The following is a 23,042-nucleotide window of genomic DNA, read 5'->3' as shown; positions in this document are numbered from 1 at the left end:
TGGGTTTTGAATGGTAAATTCTTTGTACATATCACCACCTACTGGGCAGGGTAAAGATTTTATAGTAAAAAAGTACTTAAATATTGATATGTTCACACACACACTTATTATAGCACTTTGGAAGATATGATTTTAACCACTGGACTCATATGGGTTATATTTATGCTGCCTTTTATATGATTTGTGGAGCTTTAAAATGTTGGTACCCATTCACTTGCATTGTGAAGCCCTACAGAGCTGAAATATACTTCTAAAAATCGTTCAACAAAAGAAAGAAAATCATACACATCTGGATGGCATGAGGGTGAGTAAATGATGACAGAATTTACATATTTGGGTGAATTATCCCTTTAATTTAGACAGATAAAGAGCATGCCTGGCTGTTTTCTGGAGTATAATGTGACTGAGCAAGCATTTGAGCTTTTATATGTCTGAAACAATCTAATCCAATACAATTTTAACTGGAAAAAAATAAAATAAAATATTGAAATATTTTGATAAGATAACCCACTATTGCACAGAAACATACATAAGTGTAACACTGTACAACAATTAAAAATCCAAACCAATCATTATGAAAATAATGTGATACCAAGGTAGGTTGGTAAAGATTCAAAGCCAAAATAAGAAGTGAGCACCATCTAGAGGTGGCCTTTAATATCTGCTATAAGTTATGAATGTCAAGATTTCCTGTCTGCTCAGATTTTCAAAATCAAATTAGAAGAAAAGGACAATAATAATGTCTTTATTAGTTTTTTAATCCTTAATTCTTAATACAATGCAAACATATATTAATTGTTAATGTTTGAGCTACGTAAAATTGCTGCAGTGTTTTTGTGTCACTTTGCATAACTATGATCCCCACCCCACCCCACCCCGACTGCAGATTCAGTTGGTTGTTACTGTTTGTGTGCCCCATTGCAGATGAAGGGTATCTCAGTGTTGAGGGGTCATTAGGGAGTGAGAGGTGCCTTGACTGACTACCTCTCATTTACTCTCTGCAACTTGAAATTGAAAGATTCCTCCCCTTTCCATCTGTAAACTTACAGCTCAGGTAAAACTCTCTCTATTTTTTTTTTTATTCCAATGTCCTGTTAATTTAATTTATTAGATGATTGCTCAAGGATTTGTTTAAATCAATTCCATAATAATAACTGTATGCAAAGCTAATAATAATGATCATAGAAAACCATGATACATATTATGTTTTTGTCTTATTATTTTTATTTAATGGAAATTAGAATGTCCATCAAGAACAGAAACTATTGAAACTAAACATTGTTTGTTTTATGAAAGTTTTTTATGATTAATAATCAGCCATTAATACATGCAGTGTAGATAGATATTGCAGATTGTATTATGCTTCTTTAATTTGTATACCTTGGCTTATTTGCATGTTATTTTTAAACATAAATGTATTACAGACAAAGAAAAAAAAAAGTCATACAAATGTCATACATCAAACATTTCACCATCTCCTGAATAAAATAAACTGTCATTATTTATAATTTTCAGTCATGAAATATCTTCATGCATGTGCACCTTAGCAGAAGAGTCATTGTCCACATCAACATAATATAATGGGCATATTATCTCAGTGCAGGAGGCAGAAAGATTGTGTACTTGGTCAACTCTTTTTCCAGTCTGGTAGCCTCTGATGTTTGCTTTGCCCCTCCGGACTTTGAATGTGACTTTTGAGTGGGGCTCATCTCCCGGGCCCTGTTGCCATGACAGCTGAGGCAGCTGATTTATGCTGGGGTGTTATGGCAGAAGTATGTCCAGAATACAGATGGAGAACTCTGAACTCTCAGTGCAAATGGCTTGGAGGACATTAAAGCAGCATTCTTAGAAAGTGATAATAGAGATGGGGAGATGGCATCTTCAGGGAGTTAGAGGGTGTTCAGAGCTTTTCATGGAGAAGACTTGTAATATTCAATGGTTTAAAATATGTAAATTGCTGATTCATAATGAAAAAAAAAGTTGTAATGAACAAATACAAATGTTGTTTTTGATCTCTTCCTAGAAATGAAGAAATATCTGTTTCTGTTCGGCCTTTTGGCTTCAGCACTGGCTGCAAATGTAAGTAAAATATGCAAATGTTCAACAACATTTCTGTAATGCCACAATCACAAGCCATTACATCATGTCAAAATCAAGTCAAATCAGGTCAAACAACAGAAACCCAGAAATCCAAACCCAGTCCAAAAATATATTGCAAACATATTTCAAATGAACAAAGGTAAAGAAACATAGATAACAAGTGGTTTGAAAGGAGGCATGACCAGCAAAGTAATTTTATGGAGTAGACCCAACTGCAGCTCAGAATGGAGAAGACTGACCTACTGCTGAAGCAGTATTTTTTTTCCGTCTAATTCAACAGAGGTTGATTCTGCAGAGTGTAAATAAAAAGTAGTGAACATCAACATGTGTTGTGAAGTTGTCATTTTGAACATAGATGTCAATCAGTGTGCTATCATACTTATTTTTGAACTGGAACTGGTGAGATGAAAGTCAAATTTAATAGCTTAGTCCTTTTTTTAAAAAAACGATTCACTGTCCTTTTGAACATTCTTGTCAAGGGACAAAGTATGCTGCATGGAAAAAATCAGCATGTCTCCAAACACAACCAGTCTCCAGAAGAGCAGGTAATTCTTAAAAATTGTAGTTTACACTAGAACAAAAAAAAAAAAAAAAAAAAAATAACAAATGTATTAATAATAAAAATATGTTTTAGATGCTGTCAATGTCCATATGGAACATTTCAGTATCTGTCCAAACCTCCAAAAATGTATGTTTAAATCAATGGCGGCTGCTGGTCTTTCAAAGAGGGGAAGCTCATTTTCGGCCTACATTATAAACTTATTTACCCTATTTTTTGCACTAAATCAATCTTAGGTGTTGATCTGCCCTGCTGTTTAATTCTAATTTTTTCCTCGTAAGGAAGACTTTCAAATGGCTTCGCCAAAATCAGGTCGACAATATTAGCACCGTCTGCCATCGTGCGCAGTTTCACCCGTACGATGCTAGCCTAGCCTACTGTATGAATGAATGAACGAATGAACGAACGAACGAACGAACGAACGAAAGAACGAACGAACGAACGCTCTAAAACAAAATTATTAAACTTGGTAAAACTGAAACAAGGAATGTGGTGTATAATTGTGTGAAATGTATTATGCAAATTGACTAGCAATTTCGAAAAACAAATATAAAGAAATAGGTTGCAGCAGTTTGTCTTTCGACTACACTTGAGAAATCCGCGATGGGACTGAGCGCGAAATAGCTTCAGTGACTTCTTATTGTACAGATTCGCTGTCAATCAAAAGGAGATGCAGTCTTTCGACAGATCCTCCAATCATCACGCGGAAGCCCGGAGTCTGGGCCAGCCCACTCCTCATTCACCCCCAGAGACGCTGAGCGTCCGTGGGCGGGACATAATCGCAGCATTTATCCAATGACCGTCTATTTTCTGAGCACTGAAAAAAACTGTTCAGAGCAGCCCCGTTGAAGTCAATGGACGCTCGGCTTCAACAGGGAAATGCACTGACGCTACGGGAATGTATGAGAAGTAAATCGAGTCAGCCGACCTGCTATATTTAATGTAGCTGATTCTGAACGAACTCGTCTTCGAGATGAACGTGTTCTAACGCATTTTTAGTCAATAAATTGTTTACACAATAGTACATATTTGACCATTATTTTTTTTGACATTATAGGGAAAGCTGAGCTTCCCTTGCAGTCTTAAAGAAATCCCCACTGGTTTAAATGTGACGTACGAATAACTTATGAATAGTAATGAGATCAGGCTATAATTACAAATGACTTAATCAAGTGATCCAAGGAATGTTACAATATGACATTTTCTGAGATGTCTCAAGAGTGTAAATCAGTTCTCAAACTTTTTAATTAAAATTAAGAAGTACATCTCACAATTATTTTCTCTAAACACAAGTCAGTGAAGCTTCACAAGAGTAAAGATGAGGTTCTGCCAACGTTTCTGCCTTTCGAGTCCAGCACTCAGGACCCAGAGGATGAGGAGTACACAAGTGATGAGAATGAGAGTCGTGTGGAGCTCAAGAAAACAGGGGTGGAAGTTGTAGAAGACTCAGAGGGAGGTGAGAAGAATACCCCTGTGCTCCTGAGTGAAGCGGCACTGACTCAACTCCTGCAGGACTCTGAGCAGGCAGAGGAACCTGTTGAGGAGGAGGAAAATGAAAAAATAGAAGAGAAGAAAGTTGTGAAGGAGACAAAGGAGGATAAGGAAGATAAAGTGTCCAATTTTGAGAAAGGAGATGGATCAGAGAAGAGTGAAGGTGAGAACAAGGAAGAGGATAGAATGGAGACTGAAAGCAGTACTGAGGCAGAGATACCAATGTTCGTGGACTATGCTGCTGACCGTGATGCCTCAAAGCCACTGCCTATCAAACTGAAGGAAGCTAAAGCTTCAACCACCAACACTCTGGAGAAAGAGGTGGAAGAAACAGTAGAAGTGGTCCCAACAGCCATGGAGGATTATTATTTTCAGCAATCCAACAATGACTCTGAGGACTCCAAAGAAGACATTCCAGATGAGAAATGGTCTGAGCAGGAAGTGCCTGCAGAAAAACAACAATACCAAGATGAGCTGAAAGAGCCACTTCAAGACTCTGAAAATGACGAAAACAATGTGAGTGAGAACAAACCCATTGAAAAGGAGAAGAATGATCTACAGGATGGGAAGAACAGCATTGAATCTGAGACTGCTATTATTTCTAGTGGTGATAAGGCAAAGATAGAGAAGAAACAGAAGACTAAGAGGACAAGCCTTGAAAAGGACAAAGCAAAAAAGCAGCGAAAGAACCAGCAGATGGAAAAGATGCAGAGTGACCAGGCTAGTGCAATAGAAGTAACTGAGGAACATGTTCAGAGAAGAGATCCAGAGAAAGTAGTTGAGCCCACTGAAAACACGGCACTGAATCCCAAAAGGAAGAATGGAAAATGGGTACGAAAGTGCATCACACATACATTTTGTTATAATTGTTATAATTGTAAAAGCTATTTAGAAAAGTCTAGAGCAATATATTCAGGATTGAGGAATTAAAGAATCCAGCATTGAAAAGCCCAAACTGGTTGGTACAAGTCACCCTGAATGTCTATGGTAATAAGGGCCCTAATAAAATGAGTGCAATTGTTCTTGATAAACACAACCAGACTGTAAGATTTGTACAGGTAATAGTAGTTTAAAGTAGTTTATACAATATAGATTTGAATTGGTTTAGAATAAAAGCATTCAAATGAATAATTCGTTTTCAGCTCTAGGGGATTTAAACATAAATACTCTGAAATTGAAAGTAAAAAAATAATGTAAAATAATAATGCAAGTTATTTAAAATTGAATAGAAGTATAATTTCAGAGTGTATCAGGAATCAACAGAAAATAACTCATCAGCAAAGAAAGAGAAGTGTTGGTTTTGCCTCTTTACAGGCTCGTTTGGTGGGGATGAATCCAGTACAAATCAGGGCCACAATGGATCTTTACCCTGACATAAGACCCACTCATCGACCCAGCGGACAGGAGGTGCCAGCCGGTGAGTGTTATTTTAGCGCTGTGTCTCCACTGCCCCGAGTTCTTATTAGGAATCTGCTGAGCAGAGTTTTTCTTTACCATAGACTGTTAAACCAACCCGGCTTAAGAAGTCAATGAGAACCGTAGTCCCTGGTTTATGCACTATCCAAACCAACAGAGCCAAAAGAATGTTGGCAGTTTTAACAGGGTGGTTACTGGGGTGGTAAATAGGATGTAACCTTTAATATATTTATCTTTTATAGCCCTTTAAAGCAGTAAGTTATGGATGTATGAATTGAAGATACAGTACTTACAGTAAAATGCCTGAGTATCTGTAGTTAGTTGGAAAGTATATGACAGTTTATCCCAACAAGCACATTCTGTCACTGTTTTATCCAGACCCCTGTGAGAACTTTCATTGTAAAAGAGGCAAAACATGCAAAATGAACAACGAGAACAAGCCAAGCTGTGTTTGTCAGGAGCCGTCAGCATGTCCTCCCAGTTTAAATGTGTATGACCATGTAAGTATTGTCACTGAAGCTACACTTTACTGATAACAATAAAACTACTTTCATTTCCTCTGGTACTGATTTAAAATCCTTTGAACAAACCTTTTTAAAAATGAACAGGAAGAGCCCCCTCAAAACAGGGAAATTCTTGTAACTTCTACAGTTGTGTCTGGTCATTCAGAACTTCAAAGTACCTATAGGCTAAATTGGAACTGGTAATGTGCCATAAACTCAATTAGAGGTATTGTTGCAAGCCCAGAAGAGTTGTTAGAAAAAGTTGTATTTGTTAATGATCAATCCTTTAATTAATAGATAATGATAGTATGATTAACTGTACTGAATAAAGCAATCCTCTAAAAATAGCCTTTTAGTATTGTGACTTTTTCATTGCAGGTGTGCGGAACTGACAATAAGACATATGACACATCCTGTCAGCTCTTTGCCACCAAGTGTAGCCTTGAGGGTACCAAAAAGGGCCAGAGACTTCACCTGGACTACACTGGATCCTGCAAATGTAAGAAATTTTTTTTCCGGGCCGGGAGAATGACGCAAGCCCAGACCTGATTCAGCCTGATGAGGCATGCGAGTGATATAGGCAACCGGGGATGGCAGTTCGAGGCTGATTGGGGTCCGGGCATGCATCATTCCAGCCCAGCCCGGCCACGCCCTCCTCCGTGCTACACACGTCTAACACGCTTATTTTAAAATCAGCATACGAGAGGCCATATTTAGTTAGTCATGATGCCAACGTGGATAAAACTTTTAGCAACCCTTGTAAGAACAAGTGCATTGCTAAATGTCTGTGAAAGTGTGTCCCCTGGAAAGCGTTGCGTGCTATTTTAAACATCATATTTGTGTAACAATATCTGATAACAGACAAATATCTTTATTGGATGTATTCACATACATTCGAAATCAGTGGTTCTCAATAGGGTGAGTCTCAATCAGCTTTATAGTTCAGTAGTCAGGGCACTGATCAGGGAGTCGGCTGGTTCTGGTTCTTGGTCTCAGTCACAAAATCTTTCCACTGCACTGAAACGTTTGCTACCTAAAAAAATCCCACAATGCACCGTAAAAACCAGGGAGCATCATTGCTCGCTATATTCCCTTACCGGAAATGTCGTCATGTCTTCTGAAGTCTCTCAAGTAGTTAAATTACGAGCACAAGTGTAAAATTACGAAGTCCAAGCCTTATTTTCTCTTAAAAAGAGATGTTGTTTGTAATTCATAATTACAATGGAAGGGAAACGTCTCGGGTTACATGTGTAACCCTTGTTCCCTGAAAAAAGCAGAACGAGATGCTGCGCTGCTAAGCGCTACGGGGAACAACTCTAGCTGTGAACCGAGCTGAAATAGTGTGTGTAACACGTCAATGAACATTGACCGGAATTTATAGCCTCGGCTGATGTAATCATTAGATGCACCTGCGGCCAGGCTATAAATGGATACGTCACCAGGTGTTGTCAGATACTTCTTTTTGAAGAGCAGTCCTGGGATGTCCCAGTGCGGCAAAGCAGCGCAGCATCTCGTTCCGCTTTTTTCAGGGAACAAGGGTTACACATGTAACCCGAGACGTTCCCTTTACAAAAAGCTTCACTACGATGCTGCGCTGCTAAGCGCTACGGGGAACGCAATACCCACGCCGCCCGTGCCTCAGCACCCACGATAGTCGACTATAATGACGTCGAGGGTATGTGATATATATATATAAAATATATATATATATATATATATTTTTTTTTTAGGGGTTCTCTATGAGTGAAAAAGCTCTTCATGGAGGTTATCAAAGAAGGGAAGGGACCCATGAGGCGTTCCCTTTCTTAGACTGGAAGATAAAATCTATCCCCTAATTTGGAGCGTTTGGGGGTCTCTTTTTCACATGACCAGTCCAATCTGGCAACCGCACGAGTAACAACATCGAGCAATTCCTCCGTAGATTTTCTATCACGGACGGAAAGCTCGGAGGCGGGAAGAGAATCGCGATCCACCTCATGATCCGAAGAAGCGTCGGAACGCGCTTCGAGATCATGTGAAGGACCAGCTGGGTTTGGGGAGAAAGTGAGAGAAAGGGAACAACCCGTCTCTTGCTCCTCAGCCAAATCCATGCAAGAGCCCCACGAACGATCTTTTTTTTTTTTCGTGAGTGCTGACTCCCGGAAGCAAGCGAGGCGAGCACGACGCACTCTGCCTGTTAAAGCAAATCGCAGTGCTCGCACCCGCCCTGCTGCAACGCGAGAGCCGTGTGCTCTTACCCCCAAACAAACAGCAAAAACTGATGTGTGTCGTCTTCAGCTATAGAGCGATAAGAGGGGAACACGCACCGTTTGCGGCTTTCAGTCATTCTCTCTTTTTTTTATTATTTTTTTTTTTTATATATATATAATATTTTCTAAACAGAAGAGAATAAGAGAACAACGTTCACTGCACACTGCCTAAATGATTCTAACTTCTAACAGAGGAAAGAAAGTTTTGACAGGGTTTGTGAAACGCACAGAAACAGAATCGCTCTGAAAAAAGAGTTTCTGACGACACCTGGTGACGTATCCATTTATAGCCTGGCCGCAGGTGCATCTAATGATTACATCAGCCGAGGCTATAAATTCCGGTCAGTGTTCATTGACGTGTTACACACACTATTTCAGCTCGGTTCACAGCTAGAGTTGTTCCCCGTAGCGATTAGCAGCGCAGCATCGTAGTGAAGCTTTTTGTAAAGGGAACAATACATATTTGAGTTGTTAAATGAAGGTTTAAAATAAATATTTTTTATTTTTTTTTAATAACACTGTACATTTGAATATCTTCAACGACAATGAACGATAGTGTTATTTATACAGCAATGTTGATTAATAACAGCTGCGCTTCAATGCACAACCTTATTAATGTGTGATTGAGTCATAAGTGTCCCAATGTTCAGTGGATGAACACCCTTGCCTGTGCCCGAATTCGTGTTCACGTTATACTAATTCACGACATAGGGAGCTATGGAGCTAATTGAGACACACCCTTAGTTTTCCTTCAAGTACATTAAACATTTGCAAATTAAACAAAAATGTCCTTAAAATCAAATATGGACATGCATTATTATTTATTAATTATATGTATCAAGTCAATAATAAAACACATAAAGTTCAGAACAAAATTGTATATTTTTATCCATGTTGCAAACAAAGCCGTATTTAATCTAGGCTAGGTCTTTTTTCCCTTGCATAGTTTTGATCATGCTTTTCAAGCATGACAGCATGTCATGCAACCTGTCCACAATGGCAGCTGTCTAATTTGGCTAGCTTCTACAAGATGAATTTGCAGCCAAATACTGTAGAGTTTCATTGGATGTGCAGCTTTTGACATTAACAACAGAATATGTCAACTGTTCCCCTTCTGTCGCTCTCTCCACGTTGTGTCAGAGAAGCGACACTAGGGGTCTCTCTTGAGCGCCGATATTCACCTCTGAACTATGAAAAAAGGCCAATGAGAGTTGGCAACCAGTATTTGCATGTCCCGCCCCGGACATACGGGTATTTAAGCGGCGCAAATACGGGAGTTCATTCAGAAAATTTCTTTGGAGCCGATGGTCGTGTTTGCAGACTGCTGCGTTTTACACACCGAGTTCCTGCTACCCTCTGCTGCATGCTGTTGGATTCTACAGCGCACAACAGCGGCTTTCTCCTGTTTGCACGGCTGTGCACTTCCTGCCCCTGAGCGCATCGACAGTTGCAGATAAGAAAGATCTCTCACGAGTTCTTTCATTCATAAAAGAGTGATTTTATTTAAAAGAGTAATTTCCTCTAAAAGAGCAAAAAACACAGCGGCGTTGAACGTCCTTTTAAGGACGCGTCTTTATAAAGATGCCTTTCTGCCCCTGTGTTGTTCCTGGATGCTGTAGAGTACTCTCCGCTTCCGACGGCCACAGGCGTTGTCTCGTGTGTCTGGGCAGTGATCACACTGAGGCTGTGTTTGTGGATGGTTCATGTTCTCATTGCGAGAACATGACCATTACAACGTTGCGGTCGCAGCTTGCTTACAACCGTAAGCAAGCCACTCCAGCCGCCCCCCGCGTCGCTCCTTCTTCCCACGGGATTGAGGACGATGCGGCTGGCGATGGAGGCGATTCGGGGATGGCAGCGGGTGCAGCTCTGCCGGATACGCCCCCTCGGACCACCCGCGCCCGGCACGCTCGTTGACTCCCGTCCCCGCTCGAGGTGGCGGCGACTCGCCTCACAGCCAGTCTGCCTACCCTCTTGCGATGGAAGCAGATGAGTTTGCCGTGACATCGGAGGGCGTGGGCTCTGATGCTGAGGGCTCCTCTGGGCTGCCGCCTTCGGGCTTGCACGCCCAGGAGGAGGCCGACGCACAGATGTCCGATATGCTTTCCCGGGCAGCCAACAGCGTGGGCCTGGATTGGAACCCTCCATCCTCCCCACAGCCATCACGGCTGGACGATTGGTTCTTGGGCGTGGGGCGCCGCTCACAGCCTCGCCCCCCCCGGTTCCTTTCTTCCCGGAGGTGCATGATGACCTGATGTCTTCGTGGAGAGCACCCCTCTGCACTCGTCGCACCACCCCCGGTGGAGGGCCGGGAGGAGAATCTTTTGTTTTTTCATTTGCCGGTACCCAAATTCTCAATATAAGAGCTATTTCCTTTACCTCTGGGTCACATGGCCCGCAAATGCCGTTCTCACGGCACTGTGCTTTCAGACCTCAACAGTCTCGGCGCCCAGGATGCGGTGCTCCAGCCCTCAGCCCCACGACTGTTCCCCGGCCGGCCGGTTCAGACGAGTCCAGAGGACGCCAGCATCAGACCTCCTCCTCAGTCACGAACCTGCCCCCTGCCGGGTGCGCGGAACAAGGTAAGTGCTTTGAGTTTATTCTCAGCACCAGAGCCTCGGGACGCCACAGCGCCTCCCAACGCCACATTACCTGTTCTGCACCGCTGCGAAGCCCCGCCGGGTACGTCCAAAATACTCGTCCCCTTGGTGCCCCTAGCACGGAGCTTAGAGGCATGGCTTTCACTGCCCAGCTCATCACGGTGGCTGCACCGGACCATCCGACTCGGTTACGCAATTCAGTTTGCCAGGTCTCCGCCCCCCTTCGTGGGCGTTCGTTCCTCCGCAGTGCACGGCGAACATGCCCACTCCCTGCGCGAGGAAATCGCCTCCCTTCTAATCAAGGACGCGATAGAACCTGTCCCTCCGACCGAAACGAAGAAGGGTTTCTACAGCCCTTACTTCGTTGTACCCAAGAAAGGCGGCGGCATACGACCGATCTTGGACCTGCGAGTTTTCAATCGGACCTTGTCCAAACTCCCGTTCAAAATGCTTACCCAGAAACAAATTTTATCTGGCGTCCGGCATCTAGATTGTTTCGCAGCGGTAGACCTGAAGGACGCGTACTTCCACGTCTCAATTCGCCCTCGACATCGACCCTTTCTACGGTTCGCGTTCGACGGCCAGGCGTATCAGTACATGGTCCTCCCCTTCGGCCTGTCTCTGTCCCCTCGCGTCTTCACGAAGGTCGCAGAGGCGGCTCTTGCCCCGCTACGAGGAGCGGGCATACGCATACTCAATTACCTTGACGATTGGCTCATTTTGGCCTCCTCGCAGGAATTACTATGCGCACACAGAGACAGGTGCTCGAGCACCTCGGCTGTTTAGGGTTTCAGGTCAACTGGGAAAAGAGCAAGCTCACCCCGGTCCAGAGCATCTCTTTTCTCGGTTTGGAGTTAGACTCAGTCTCAATGACAGCACGTCTCTCCAATGAGCGTGCTCAATCAGTGCTGGAATGCCTCGCTTCTTTCGAACCAGGCACCGTGGTCCCTTTGAAACGTTTCCAACGGCTCCTGGGGCATATGGCATCCTCCGCGGCGGCCGCGCCACTGGGGTTGATGCATATGAGACCACTTCAGCATTGGCTCCAGACTCGAGTCCCGAGACCAGCATGGTGCCACGGCACGCACGCCGTGGAAGTTACCCCTGCCTGCTGCCAAACCTTCAAACCCTGGACAGACCTCTGCTTTCTACGGGCAGGAGTACCCTTGCAGCAGGTGTCCCGTCGCGTTCTGGTTACAACCGACGTCTCCAAATTGGGTTGGGGCACCGTGTGCAACGGGCGCGCAGCCGCAGGCCGGTGGAACCGAGGCCCGCTGCGCTGGCACATCAACTGCCTAGAGCTGCTGGCCGTTTTTCTTGCCCTGAAGAAATTTCTTCCATTGATTCGTGGCAAGCACGTCCTAGTCAGGACAGACAGCACCACGGTGGTGGCCTACATAAACCGCCAAGGCGGAGTACGCTCCCTCCACGTCACAGCTCGCCCGTCGTCTCCTCCTTTGGAGTCAGCAGCGACTGGAGTCACTGCGTGCCACTCACATCCCCGGCAACCTCAATGTGATAGCGGACGCGCTGTCAAGACAAAACTTGCCCAGCGGAGAGTGGAGGCTCCACCCCCAATCGGTCCAGCTGATTTGGGACAGGTTCGGCAAGGCCCAGGTAGACCTGTTTGCCTCCCAGGAAACCTCCCACTGTCCGCTCTGGTATGCCCTCACAGAGGCTCCCCTTGGGACAGATGCTCTGGCGCACAGCTGGCCCGCGGGGCTGCGCTAAGTACGCTTTTCCCCAGTGAGCCTTCTTGCACAGGTGCTATGCAAGGTCAGGGAGGACAAGCAGCAAGTCACTCTGGTGGCCCCCTACTGGCCCAACCGGACGTGGTTTTCGGATCTCACGCTCCTCATGACAGCCCCTCCCTGGCGAATTCACCTGAGGAAGGACCTTCTTTCTCAGGGACGGGGCACGCTCTGGCATCCGCATCCAGACCTCTGGAATCTCCACGTCTGGTCCCTGGATGGGACGCGGAGGATCTAGCCGGCCTACCTTCGGCCGTCATAGACACTATTAACCAAGCCAGAGCCCCTTCGACCAGGCATCTTTACACCCTGAAGTGGCGTCTGTTCGCGGACTGGTGTTCTTCCTGAGCCGAAGACCCGCAGAAGTGCGCAGTTAGGTCAGTGCTCGTGTTTCTTCAGGACAGGCTGGAGAGGAGGCTGTCCCCCTCCACCCTCAAGGTGTATGTTGCCACTATCGTGGCCCACCACGACACGGTAGACGGTAAGTCTCTTGGTAAGCACGACTTAATCGTCACCCGGCCTAACCTGTTTCCCTCCTGGGATCTCTCGGTCGTCCTTATGGGACTCCGGAGACCCCCCTTCGAGCCGCTTGACTTAGTTGGACTTAGGGCCCTCTCTCTCAAGACCGCCCTGCTGATCGCGCTCGCTTCCATCAAGAAGGTCGGGGACCTGCATGCGTTCTCTGTTAGCGACGCTTGCCTGGAGTTTGGTCCGGCGGACACTTTCGTGATCCTAAGACCGTGACTGGGCTACATGCCCAAGGTTCCTACCACACCCTTCAGGGATCAGGTGGTGAACCTGCAAGCGCTGCCCCGGGAGGAGGCAGACCCAGCCCTTTCACTGCTGTGTCCAGTACGTGCCTTACGTATTTACCTGGACCGCACACAGAGCACCAGACACTCTGAGCAGCTCTTCGTCTGCTTTGGGGGACAGCAGAAAGGGAATGCTGTCTCCAAGCAGAGACTCGCCCACTGGGTTGTCGACGCCATTTCCCTGGCTTATCACACCCAGGCTGTGCCCCCCCCTTTGCGGGTCCGAGCCCACTCCACCAGGAGCGTTGCGTCCTCGTGGGCACTGGCTAGGGGCATTGCCCTAGCAGACATTTGTAGAGAAGCAGGGCTGGGCAACACCTAACACTTTTGCGAGATTCTACAATCTCGAGTTGAGTCAGTATCGTCCCGTGTTCTCTCAGGTACCGAGCCCATAGAACTTCGGTGGCACGTCCACGATCTGACCGGGTGAATCGCTTGCACCCAGCGCCCTTCCCCTAACCAGGGAAACAGTGCGCCTTCTTTCCCAGGAGATCCCAGGTTTGGGACACTGGTTGACTCCTCCCTAGCCCTCGTGGGTCGCAGTTCTCGTGGAGGAACTCGCCGACCCAAACCACTGCGGGTACCACTAGCTACCCTGTACTGGTATAGGTGCCCCACAGGTAAGGCCTCCTGTTCGGACTCCCCCTGTGTGTAAAACCACGGTTCTGTCCCCTCACGAGAGTTGACTCCGTGTTTTCCTTAGGCAGTTACAGCTGCCTCGGGTGCCGTGCTGTATGCTTCCCCCCTCTGCGAGGCTGGATCTACTACCGCACTACTGTTCTGCATAAGACCTAATTATAGGCCATGCGATGTATTTGCCACTCAAAATTTGCCTCCCCTCCCGGGTAGGTGTGGCCTCCGCAGGGTCTTCTCCGCCCTAATAAGGGCTAAGACCCCCTTCCCTCAATGCGTGTAAGGGCCCCGGCCGTAGTTGCTCTATGTGAGAAACATAGAGAGAAAAGAGGCCCAGCCAGGCTGGCCCGTTCCCATGTTGGCGGCCGTCACCTTGTTCCCCCCTCCAGGGTAACGATAAGGAATCCTGATGGCTTAAATGGGGCATTGGGGAAGGGTACGTGCAGCCTGATACAGTTGGTCGTTCTGCACGTAGGAATACCTGCTCGCTCCTGTATCAGCGGATCACGTACATGGCTCAGCGCATGGCTCTTTTTAAGTGGACCCCGTCTAGGTTACGTATGTAACCTCCGTTCCCCGATGGAGGGAACGAGACATTGTGTCTCCCCTGCCACGTCGCTGAGCCGAGCCCCTGTTGTGGCCGGACCATTTCTGGCTCCTCAGAAAAATCCTGAATGAACTCCCGTATTTGCGCCGCTTAAATACCCATATGTCCGGGGGCGGGACATGCAAATACTGGTTGCCAACTCTCATTGGCCTTTTTTCATAGTTCAGAGGTGAATATCGGCGCTCAAGAGAGACCCCTAGTGTCGCTTCTCTGACACAACGTCTCGTTCCCTCCATCGGGGAACGGAGGTTACATACGTAACCTAGACGTTTTCTCCTCCCTTTTAAAAGTCCCTAAAACTACGCATAAAAACTAATTAAAATAATTTTACTTTGCAACCCTAAATGCATGATTATAAATGCTGAATTGTATTATTTGCATTTAGCATTGTTTTTCCCTTCTATATACTATCTAATCAGAACAAATCCCTTTCTGGTTCGTCACCCACCAGTTGAGAACCACTTTTCTAAATCTTAAAGGTCACAAAAGCATTTGCAAAACATTTCAGCAACATATTGCAAATGCTCTGAAAAATCTTCCATAAAAAATGCACATATCACATAAAAGTCCACATACATGAGCAAATGTTTATTTTTTGTTTATTTTGTCTGGAAGTTATTGCTCCGTGCCAAGAGTCAGAGCTGGTCCAGTTTCCTCTTCGCATGCGAGATTGGCTGAAGAATGTACTTCTGCAGCTATATGAACATGACTCCATGTCCCCTGGATTTCTCACAGCCAAACAAAGAATAAGGGTATGTCTCTTAGAGATACTGCAAATAAATGTTTTATTTATCTTATAAAGACAAATAATGGATTTATGACAATTAATGTTGACAATGATTGTATTATGACATAATGAAAGTATTATGACAATAAATAAAAACAGCTGAGTATTAGTATAATTTTTTTATTTTCTTTCTTTCTTTCTTTCTTTTGGCAAACAGGTTCAGAAGATCTATGAGAGTGAGAGGCGTCTTCATGGAGGCGATCACCCCATTGAGCTTCTACTGCAGGATTTTGAGAAGAACTACAACATGTACATCTATCCAGTGCACTGGCAATTTGCACAGATGGATCAGCATCCTTCAGACAGGTGGGTGCTATTTGTCAGTACCAATTTCTTCTTGTAGCAATATTCCTCCCTCAGTTTAATTGAAAAGGGAAATCCCAAATGTCTTTCAGAAAAGCCACCTGATTCGCTTGACATTTATTGGCAAATGTTCTTCAAACTCTAATCTAGCATAAAATCTGGCCCACTTTCCAGCACATTATGTAAATCTGAAATAGATGGTCAAATCCTCATAGCCTTGAAAAATCATTTCTACTCTAGTTTAGAGTAATATATATGAATGTAACTTGAAACGGATATGTAAAAATCAGATTTCATATGATTTTTTGCTGTTCAGTCTTATAATTTGATTCCAAGCGGATGTGTACACAAATAGTTTTTGTACTAAGAGTCTGGACATAGCCTAAGTGCCTCAAACACAACTCTGAATATCTTTCATAGATTCAATGTAACAAACTTAACAAACTCGCAACTAGTTCTACCTCAAAAGTGATCATTAGCAGCCTGGTACCTTGTAAACTGCAGACGTGCACCATGCATAAAACCAGCCAGTCAATCAGATCTTGTGATTTTTGCTAGTGATTTTTTTGTGCAGTAGGCTATACATCAGACAGTCATTGAATGGTCCATGGGCAGTTTGTGGGCATGTTGTCTGAGACTATTCTCTAGTAATACAAGGCACTCAAAGTAGGGATTACATTTTAAAAAGCCTTTATTAAATCATGGTTACTGGATTAAAACATACCACAAACCGACGCATTGCGGCTTACAAAGCCTTCATCAGTGTGTGGAAAATTTCCTGGTTGAGGTTTTTATAAGGTGTGGCTAATTAGTGTTACATGACAATGTCACATTGTGTAACAAAAACATTTTTTAAAGGTGAAGACAATGCAAGATATATTCATTCACACAAACATATACAAAAACTTGTAAATGTAAAAACTTATTTGAACAAATATCCAAACGCATATGTATATAAATACACACAACTATACAAGAGGTGGAGACAGGCTAAAAAAAAACCGTTTACAGAGGGAATGATTTTTAGATTTACACTCAGTTTCCTGGCTTAAATGGAGAATTCCATTTTTCACCATATTTGTAAATGTTTTAGGATTAATGTACTTATTGATTCAATTTGAAACATACCACATTTACAATACCCTTGTCTGTTTGTAAAAATATTTTATGCATATTGTTCTTTGCTCATGTTTAAACCTGCTCAGAAGGGCTTATGTAATATATAAAGTACTGTGTCTTAGACACATACGATGTTTAAAAAAAACATTTGCCTTAAAATAGTTATTTATATCTTCAGCTTTAGTGTGTCATTAGGGAATATACATTTAGACTCCCAAACATTCCTTTTGCAAATAGAATCGAATATAAGAACAGGGAGCCCTGCAACAGATGGCATGACCCCCACAAAGCTCCCCACTGAACATCAGGTCAGACTGGGATTTCATGAAAAGACAGAAGCAATTGAGATCAAATGCCTAAATAGATTGAAGAACTGTGGCTAATTCTGCAATAAGCTTTGAACATCCTATCTGCCAACAACCAAGAATAACTTCATGGTTACTGTTGTAACCTCCGTTCCCCGAGGGAAGGAACGAGACGTTGTGTCGAATGAAGTGACACAAGGGGTCTTCCTGGGACGCCAAACGTACCTCTGAACCCGAGAAAAGGCCAATGTTAAGTTGGCAGACAGAATTTGCATGCATTGCACACGGCACTCCAACCCTGTCAAGGGGTGTCTGTGGTCACCATGACACATCTGGACACCTGCTGCAAGGGGACTCCGGTCCGCAGAAAGCAGAGGTCTGTTCAAGGGTTGAAAGTCTGACGGAAAAAGGGGTGATTGTCACACGGTATGTGCCGTGGCGCCATGCCCATCTCGGACTCGAATCTGTAGCCAGTGCTGAAGCGGTCTCATATGCATCAACCCAAGCGGCACGGCCAAGGCTGAGGATGCCATATTCCCCAGGAACCTCTGGAATTTTTTTAGAGGAACCGCTGTGCCGGGCTCGAAGAGAGCGAGGTACCTGAGCACTGACTGAGCACGCTCGTTGGTGAGACACGCTGTCATCGAGACTGAGTCTAACTCCATGTCGAGAAAAGAGATGCTCTGAACCAGGAAGAGGTTGCTCTTTTCCCAGTTGACCTTAAGCCCTAGACGGCTGAGGTGCCTGAGCACCTGGTCCCTGTGAGCACACAGTAACTCTCGAGAGTGAGCCAGGATAAGCCAGTTGTCGAGGTAGTTGAGTATGCAGATGCCCACTTCCCTTAGCAGGGCAAGAGCTGCCTCTGCGATCTTCGTGCAGACACGAGGGGACAGGGACAGGCCGAAAGGGGAGGACCTTGTACTGATACACCTGGCCGTCGAACACGAACCGTAAGAAGGGTCGGTGTCCAGGCAGAATGGAGACGTGGTAGTACGCATCCTTCATGTCTACCGCCGCGAACCAATCTAGCTTTCGAACTCAGGTAAGAATCTGTTTCTGCATGAGCATTTTGAATGGAAGTCTGTGTAAGGCCCGGTTGAGAACTCGTAGATACAAGATTGGTCGCAACCCGCTGCTTTTTTGGGTACGATGAAGTAAGGGCTGTAGAAACCGTTCTCCATCTCGGCTGGAGGGACAGGCTCTATCGCATCCTTGAGGGGCAGGGTCGTGATCTCTGCTCGTAAGGCACTGTCTTTCTCACTGTGCACGGAAGTGGAGCGAACAATGCTGAAATGAGGCGGGAGCCGGGCGAACTGAATCGTGTAGCTGAGTTGGATGGACTGGCCAGCCAGTGCGATGGATTGGGAAGTGAAAGCCACGCATCCAAACTCCACGCGAGGGGTACTAATGGGACGATCACTTTTGACATCCCGGGCGGGGCTTCACGGCGGGGGTGAGCAGGTAGCGTGTCGGGAAGCAGAAGAGCGTTTGAGGCTTGGGTGCTGAGAAAAGACTCAAATCACTTACCTACCTCCGTGCATCTGGCAGGGCACAGGTTAGAGACTGAGGAAGAGGTCCTAGAGAAGCATCTTCGGAACTCGTCAGTGCTGTCCTGCCAGCAGTCGTGGGGCCGGAGGCGAGGGAACTGTAGAGTTTTGGGGCCAGGGTGCCGTGAGAACAGCGCGCACTGGCTGGATGACCCAGGGAGTAAGGAAAACGCTCTTTATTGAGAATGTGGGTGCCACAGCCCGAAGGCGGTGCGGCAAATGAAACAAGGATTCTCCTCCCGGCCCTCCACCGGGGATAATTTGGTCTTGGTACCAGCTCAGGAGCAAACATCTGACTGCCTGGTTCGTCCATGTAAGGAGGGCTTCGGAGCTTTCCTGGTCCTGGAAGGGGTCCTGGAGACGGGAGGCATACGCCGCCTGCGAGGTGCTCAACGCTGTGGCTGAGAGCTGGGCCCGGGTTGAGGCGGAGCTACCTGTTGTTTAACCGCAGGGGGACGCCCTCGGCGGGCAGGCTATTAGCGGCACCCTGACCCGAGGAACCGATCGAGTAGCCGTGAGCGGGGGATGGAATTTTCCAGTCCAGCCTCGTGCTCACGGCGGCCCGGGAAAGCATAGCGGACATCTGCGCATCAGCCTCAGACTGGGCGAGCAGACCCGAAGGTGGCAGAAGGTGGCGATATCGTCATCCAATTCCGGGGGCTCAAGGGAGAATGCCTGGGGCGGGTAGTTCGTGGGGATTTACCCGGCGAAACCGAGCCCGTCGTCATTCCTCAGATCACCTTCATTGCCAGCCGGATCATCCTCAATCCCGTGGGAAGAAGGAACGATCTCTCGTGAGAAAAGAAAGCCGCTACCGCAATGTTGCCATGGCTATGTTCTCGCACTGAGAACATGAACCATTCATAAAACGCTGCCTGCGTGTGATCACAGCCCAGGCACGCAAGGCAGATTTTATGACCGTCAGAAGTGGAGAGAAATCAACCTCATCCAGGACCTACACAGAGGCGGAAAGACATCTTTAAAAAGACGCATCCTGAAAAGGAAGTTCAATGCCTGCTGTGTATTGCTCTTTTATGAGTGGGAACTCAAACGCTTTTAGAGGAAATAAACTCTTTTTAGGAGGAGAAACACTCTTTCAGGCAATGAAAGCGCTGTTGAAGCGCCCAGGGGCGTGGACTGCACAGCGTGCAGAGAGAGAACACCAGCTGGAAACGTGCCGTAGATCCAACAGTAGTGCTTCTTGCCAACAGAGGTGAGTGAAACAGTGGTGAACTCAGCTTGCTGTTGCACAACCGTTCGGCTCCAAAGAAAAATTCTGATTGGCACTCGCTGACCCCGGTTCCCTTTATACTTGTATGTCCGGGGCGGGGCATGCAAATTCTGTCTGCCAACTTGATATTGGCCTATTCTCAGGTTCAGAGATACATTTGGCATCCCAGGAAGACCCCTTGTGTCACTTAATTCCACACAACGTTGAGCGAGTGACAGAAGGGGAACTGTGTTCAGGTGTACTTAGGAGAATTGGTGCTGTTTTGAAGGCAAAGGTGGTCTGAGTTCTCACTCAAAGAAGGGTTTAAATACCATTTCCTTCAACCAGGACATTTCCATTTGACCATTTCCTCCAACCAATACATTTCCACACCCTGGTGAAGCGTGTCAGTTTGTGGTTTTAATTCAGCAGCCATGACTTAATAAATTAACATTTAAACCCTGCTTTGAGTGCCTTGGACTCAAGCTCAAACTCAGTGGTTCATATATGTGACAAAAGATTTAAAGGTGCCATGTGTAATTTCTTCAACTAGCAACACCAAGTGAAATTGCAAAAATAGTTTGTTTCCAAATAGTTTTCCCAAATAAGTGCCACCACTCACACTATTTGTTGAATCAAAGTAGCTATGTCAGGTCACAAACAAGCAAAGCAAGTGCCACAAAACAAATAAGTATTGAAACTTTCAAATGAAAACAGCCATCTAACAGCAAACATATACTGCCCGACAATGGCAAAGTGCAGTAACTAAGCCAACACTGAAACTGAAAGCTTATCAATTTGTTTTTTATTTCTCCATCAAAACAAAACTGATGAGATATGTACATGAATCTGAGCACAATTCTGTCTCAGGACTTATCATGTCCGATTTCCCGGACTGTGTCGTTATAGTGTTTTTAAATGCGTTTTCAAATTAACTTGACGTGAACATTGTGGTGCAACTATATTTGTCTTTTCTGCCAATGTGCATTACAAGAATATATTTTCTACCTGTGTTAGCCAATTTTGTTCTCATGAGATCTAGACAAATGGAAACTTTAATTCTAGCTGTAAATTTAAATCATAACATTGTGGAGGATTTTTCACCACTATGATATTCATTTTTGGGAAAACTGTTACAGGTTCCTTTCTCACTCCGAGCTGGCTGCTCTGCGCGTTCCCCTAGTACCCATGGAGCATTGCACCTCAGTCTTTTTCCAGAAGTGTGATGCTGACAAGGACAAACAGGTCTCTTTCAGGGAGTGGTGCAGCTGCTTTGGAATCGAGGAAGGTAAGAATCCTTATATTTAACAGCTGAAATAGTTACCTGTATATTTGATTAAATAAAAAAAAACTTTAAGTATGTTTAATTATATAAATATAACTTTATGAAAAACCTTGATGAAATTTCAAATATTTAATTCCTACAGGGGATATGGATACCAATTTGCTGTTCTAAACATCACTAAGTGCCTTAACAAGCATATCTGAGTTTATGGCTGTTTACTTTAAAAGAAATATGACTGGAGGTTTAATAGAGTTGGTACTGTTTTCTTTCATGTGTAATGATCAAGAATGTCTAAAAACCTTTTTTTTATGCATTAAATGTTTAGCATATCATAGTTACAGAAGATATTACAGGGGCAGCAATTAAAGTTGATAATTTACCATGTTCAAATGACCATTAAAAAATCTTTGTATGCATTTCAGTGGGGAAAAAGTTTACATATTGAATAAAAACTAAATACATTTTTACAAAAATATGGCACTCTCTTATGTGCTTTTTGCCTATTTGCATATTATGTTGCTGTAAAAGTTGTAATGAATAAATCAGGAGATTTAAAGATAAAAATAAAAACTGATTATGGTTTTATTAACAACTCTGTTAAAGTTCCATTTAAATATGCATCACAAGTGTTATGTCCTCTATTCCAAGCCTTGATAGTTTTATTTTATTACAATGCTTACTGTAAGTGTGTGCTTGGAAGAAATGCTCCACTAGTTGTAAAATGTAACTATACGCAATAAACAAATGTGAAAACTATTCCTATATGTTTACTTTTGTTGGCAGACAGGACAAGAAATGTGTGGGGTATGAGCACTGTTATCAAAACACAAAATTTTGTCAAAAAAGTAAAAAAAGTATAGTCATCTGCTGTCAGGAATGCATGACTCATTGTGCATCCCAATTCAATGACCATGTGATGGCTGAGGGTAGATCTGTATCAAATGTAATAATCACAGGTGTCTTCTCTGCTCAGACTGACTGCTTCAAAATACATTAGATAGTACTTTTATTATTTATGGACAGCGATATCTTTTTGGTATCAAAAATGATGTAAAACTGATGACAAACGTACAAAATAAATAAATAAATAAAAAATAACAATAAATTATCCTGTAATAAAAGAGTTTCAGTGTGTCCTAAAACTGAGAAACTGCACTCTAACCACCATTGTCCTCCAGTAATTACCCTCGAGGATGAGATTATATAGCAAGCAGGAAAAAAATAAAAAAGCAGCATATTACTCATATTATTTTCTCTTTTATAGGCTGTCTGTTAGGATTAGATTAGAGTTGTACAGACACCCATAAAACAAAAATGCTGAAAATTCCACTCAACAAATGCAGGAGAGACAGATTTTATGGCATACAAATAAAACACCAGAAACATGATTGATTAAATCTGTCTTTTTAGCAGCAAACTAATGCCTGTATTTCAGTGGAATCCTTGGAATAATAAATGTAATTTTTAATGATTTTATTTACTTCCAAGCATCTAACTTTTGAGCAGTGCTGTTAGTATTTCTAACCCCCCCATAAAGATTAGGATAGTTGCATAATTTCAACAGTATATTAACAGATTTTGCATACGCATGTCAAGCCTCTCTGTAATCTAGCTTTGTGAATATTTAATGATTTTGAATAAAAGTTAGATATTTTAAAGAGTTTTTTCTCCCCTCAGGCCTAACTGTTAACAGACTACAGTATTGTTTTTTCTCAATGCAGAAAAAAATACAATTAAAATAACTTAAGATAGTGGGTGAAGGGAA

The 23,042-nt window shown here is 44.2% G+C and overlaps 1 protein-coding gene across 2 annotated transcripts; it reads left to right on the top strand.

The window, feature by feature from the left end:
- Positions 1-914: 914 nt before the first annotated feature.
- On the top strand, positions 915-22,025 carry sparcl1 (SPARC-like 1). Of its 2 annotated transcripts, XM_052137606.1 has the most exons (11): positions 915-1,054; positions 2,024-2,079; positions 2,580-2,645; positions 3,953-4,981; positions 5,465-5,567; positions 5,945-6,066; positions 6,448-6,568; positions 15,337-15,473; positions 15,666-15,814; positions 21,132-21,280; positions 21,420-22,025. In XM_052137606.1, exons 2-11 carry the CDS (start codon positions 2,026-2,028, stop codon positions 21,446-21,448), a joined length of 1,959 nt encoding a protein of 652 aa, XP_051993566.1. In that variant the 5' UTR covers positions 915-1,054; positions 2,024-2,025; the 3' UTR covers positions 21,449-22,025. The 2 variants fall into 2 exon arrangements, with proteins under 2 accessions (XP_051993566.1, XP_051993568.1); XM_052137608.1 differs by lacking the exon at positions 2,580-2,645.
- Positions 22,026-23,042: the final 1,017 nt, after the last annotated feature.

This window comes from Xyrauchen texanus, chromosome 11, assembly GCF_025860055.1.
Source record: "Xyrauchen texanus isolate HMW12.3.18 chromosome 11, RBS_HiC_50CHRs, whole genome shotgun sequence".
Lineage (NCBI taxonomy): Eukaryota > Metazoa > Chordata > Actinopteri > Cypriniformes > Catostomidae > Xyrauchen > Xyrauchen texanus.
The sequence above is the reverse complement of the archived record's forward strand: the minus strand, read 5'-3'. Positions and strand labels throughout refer to the sequence as shown.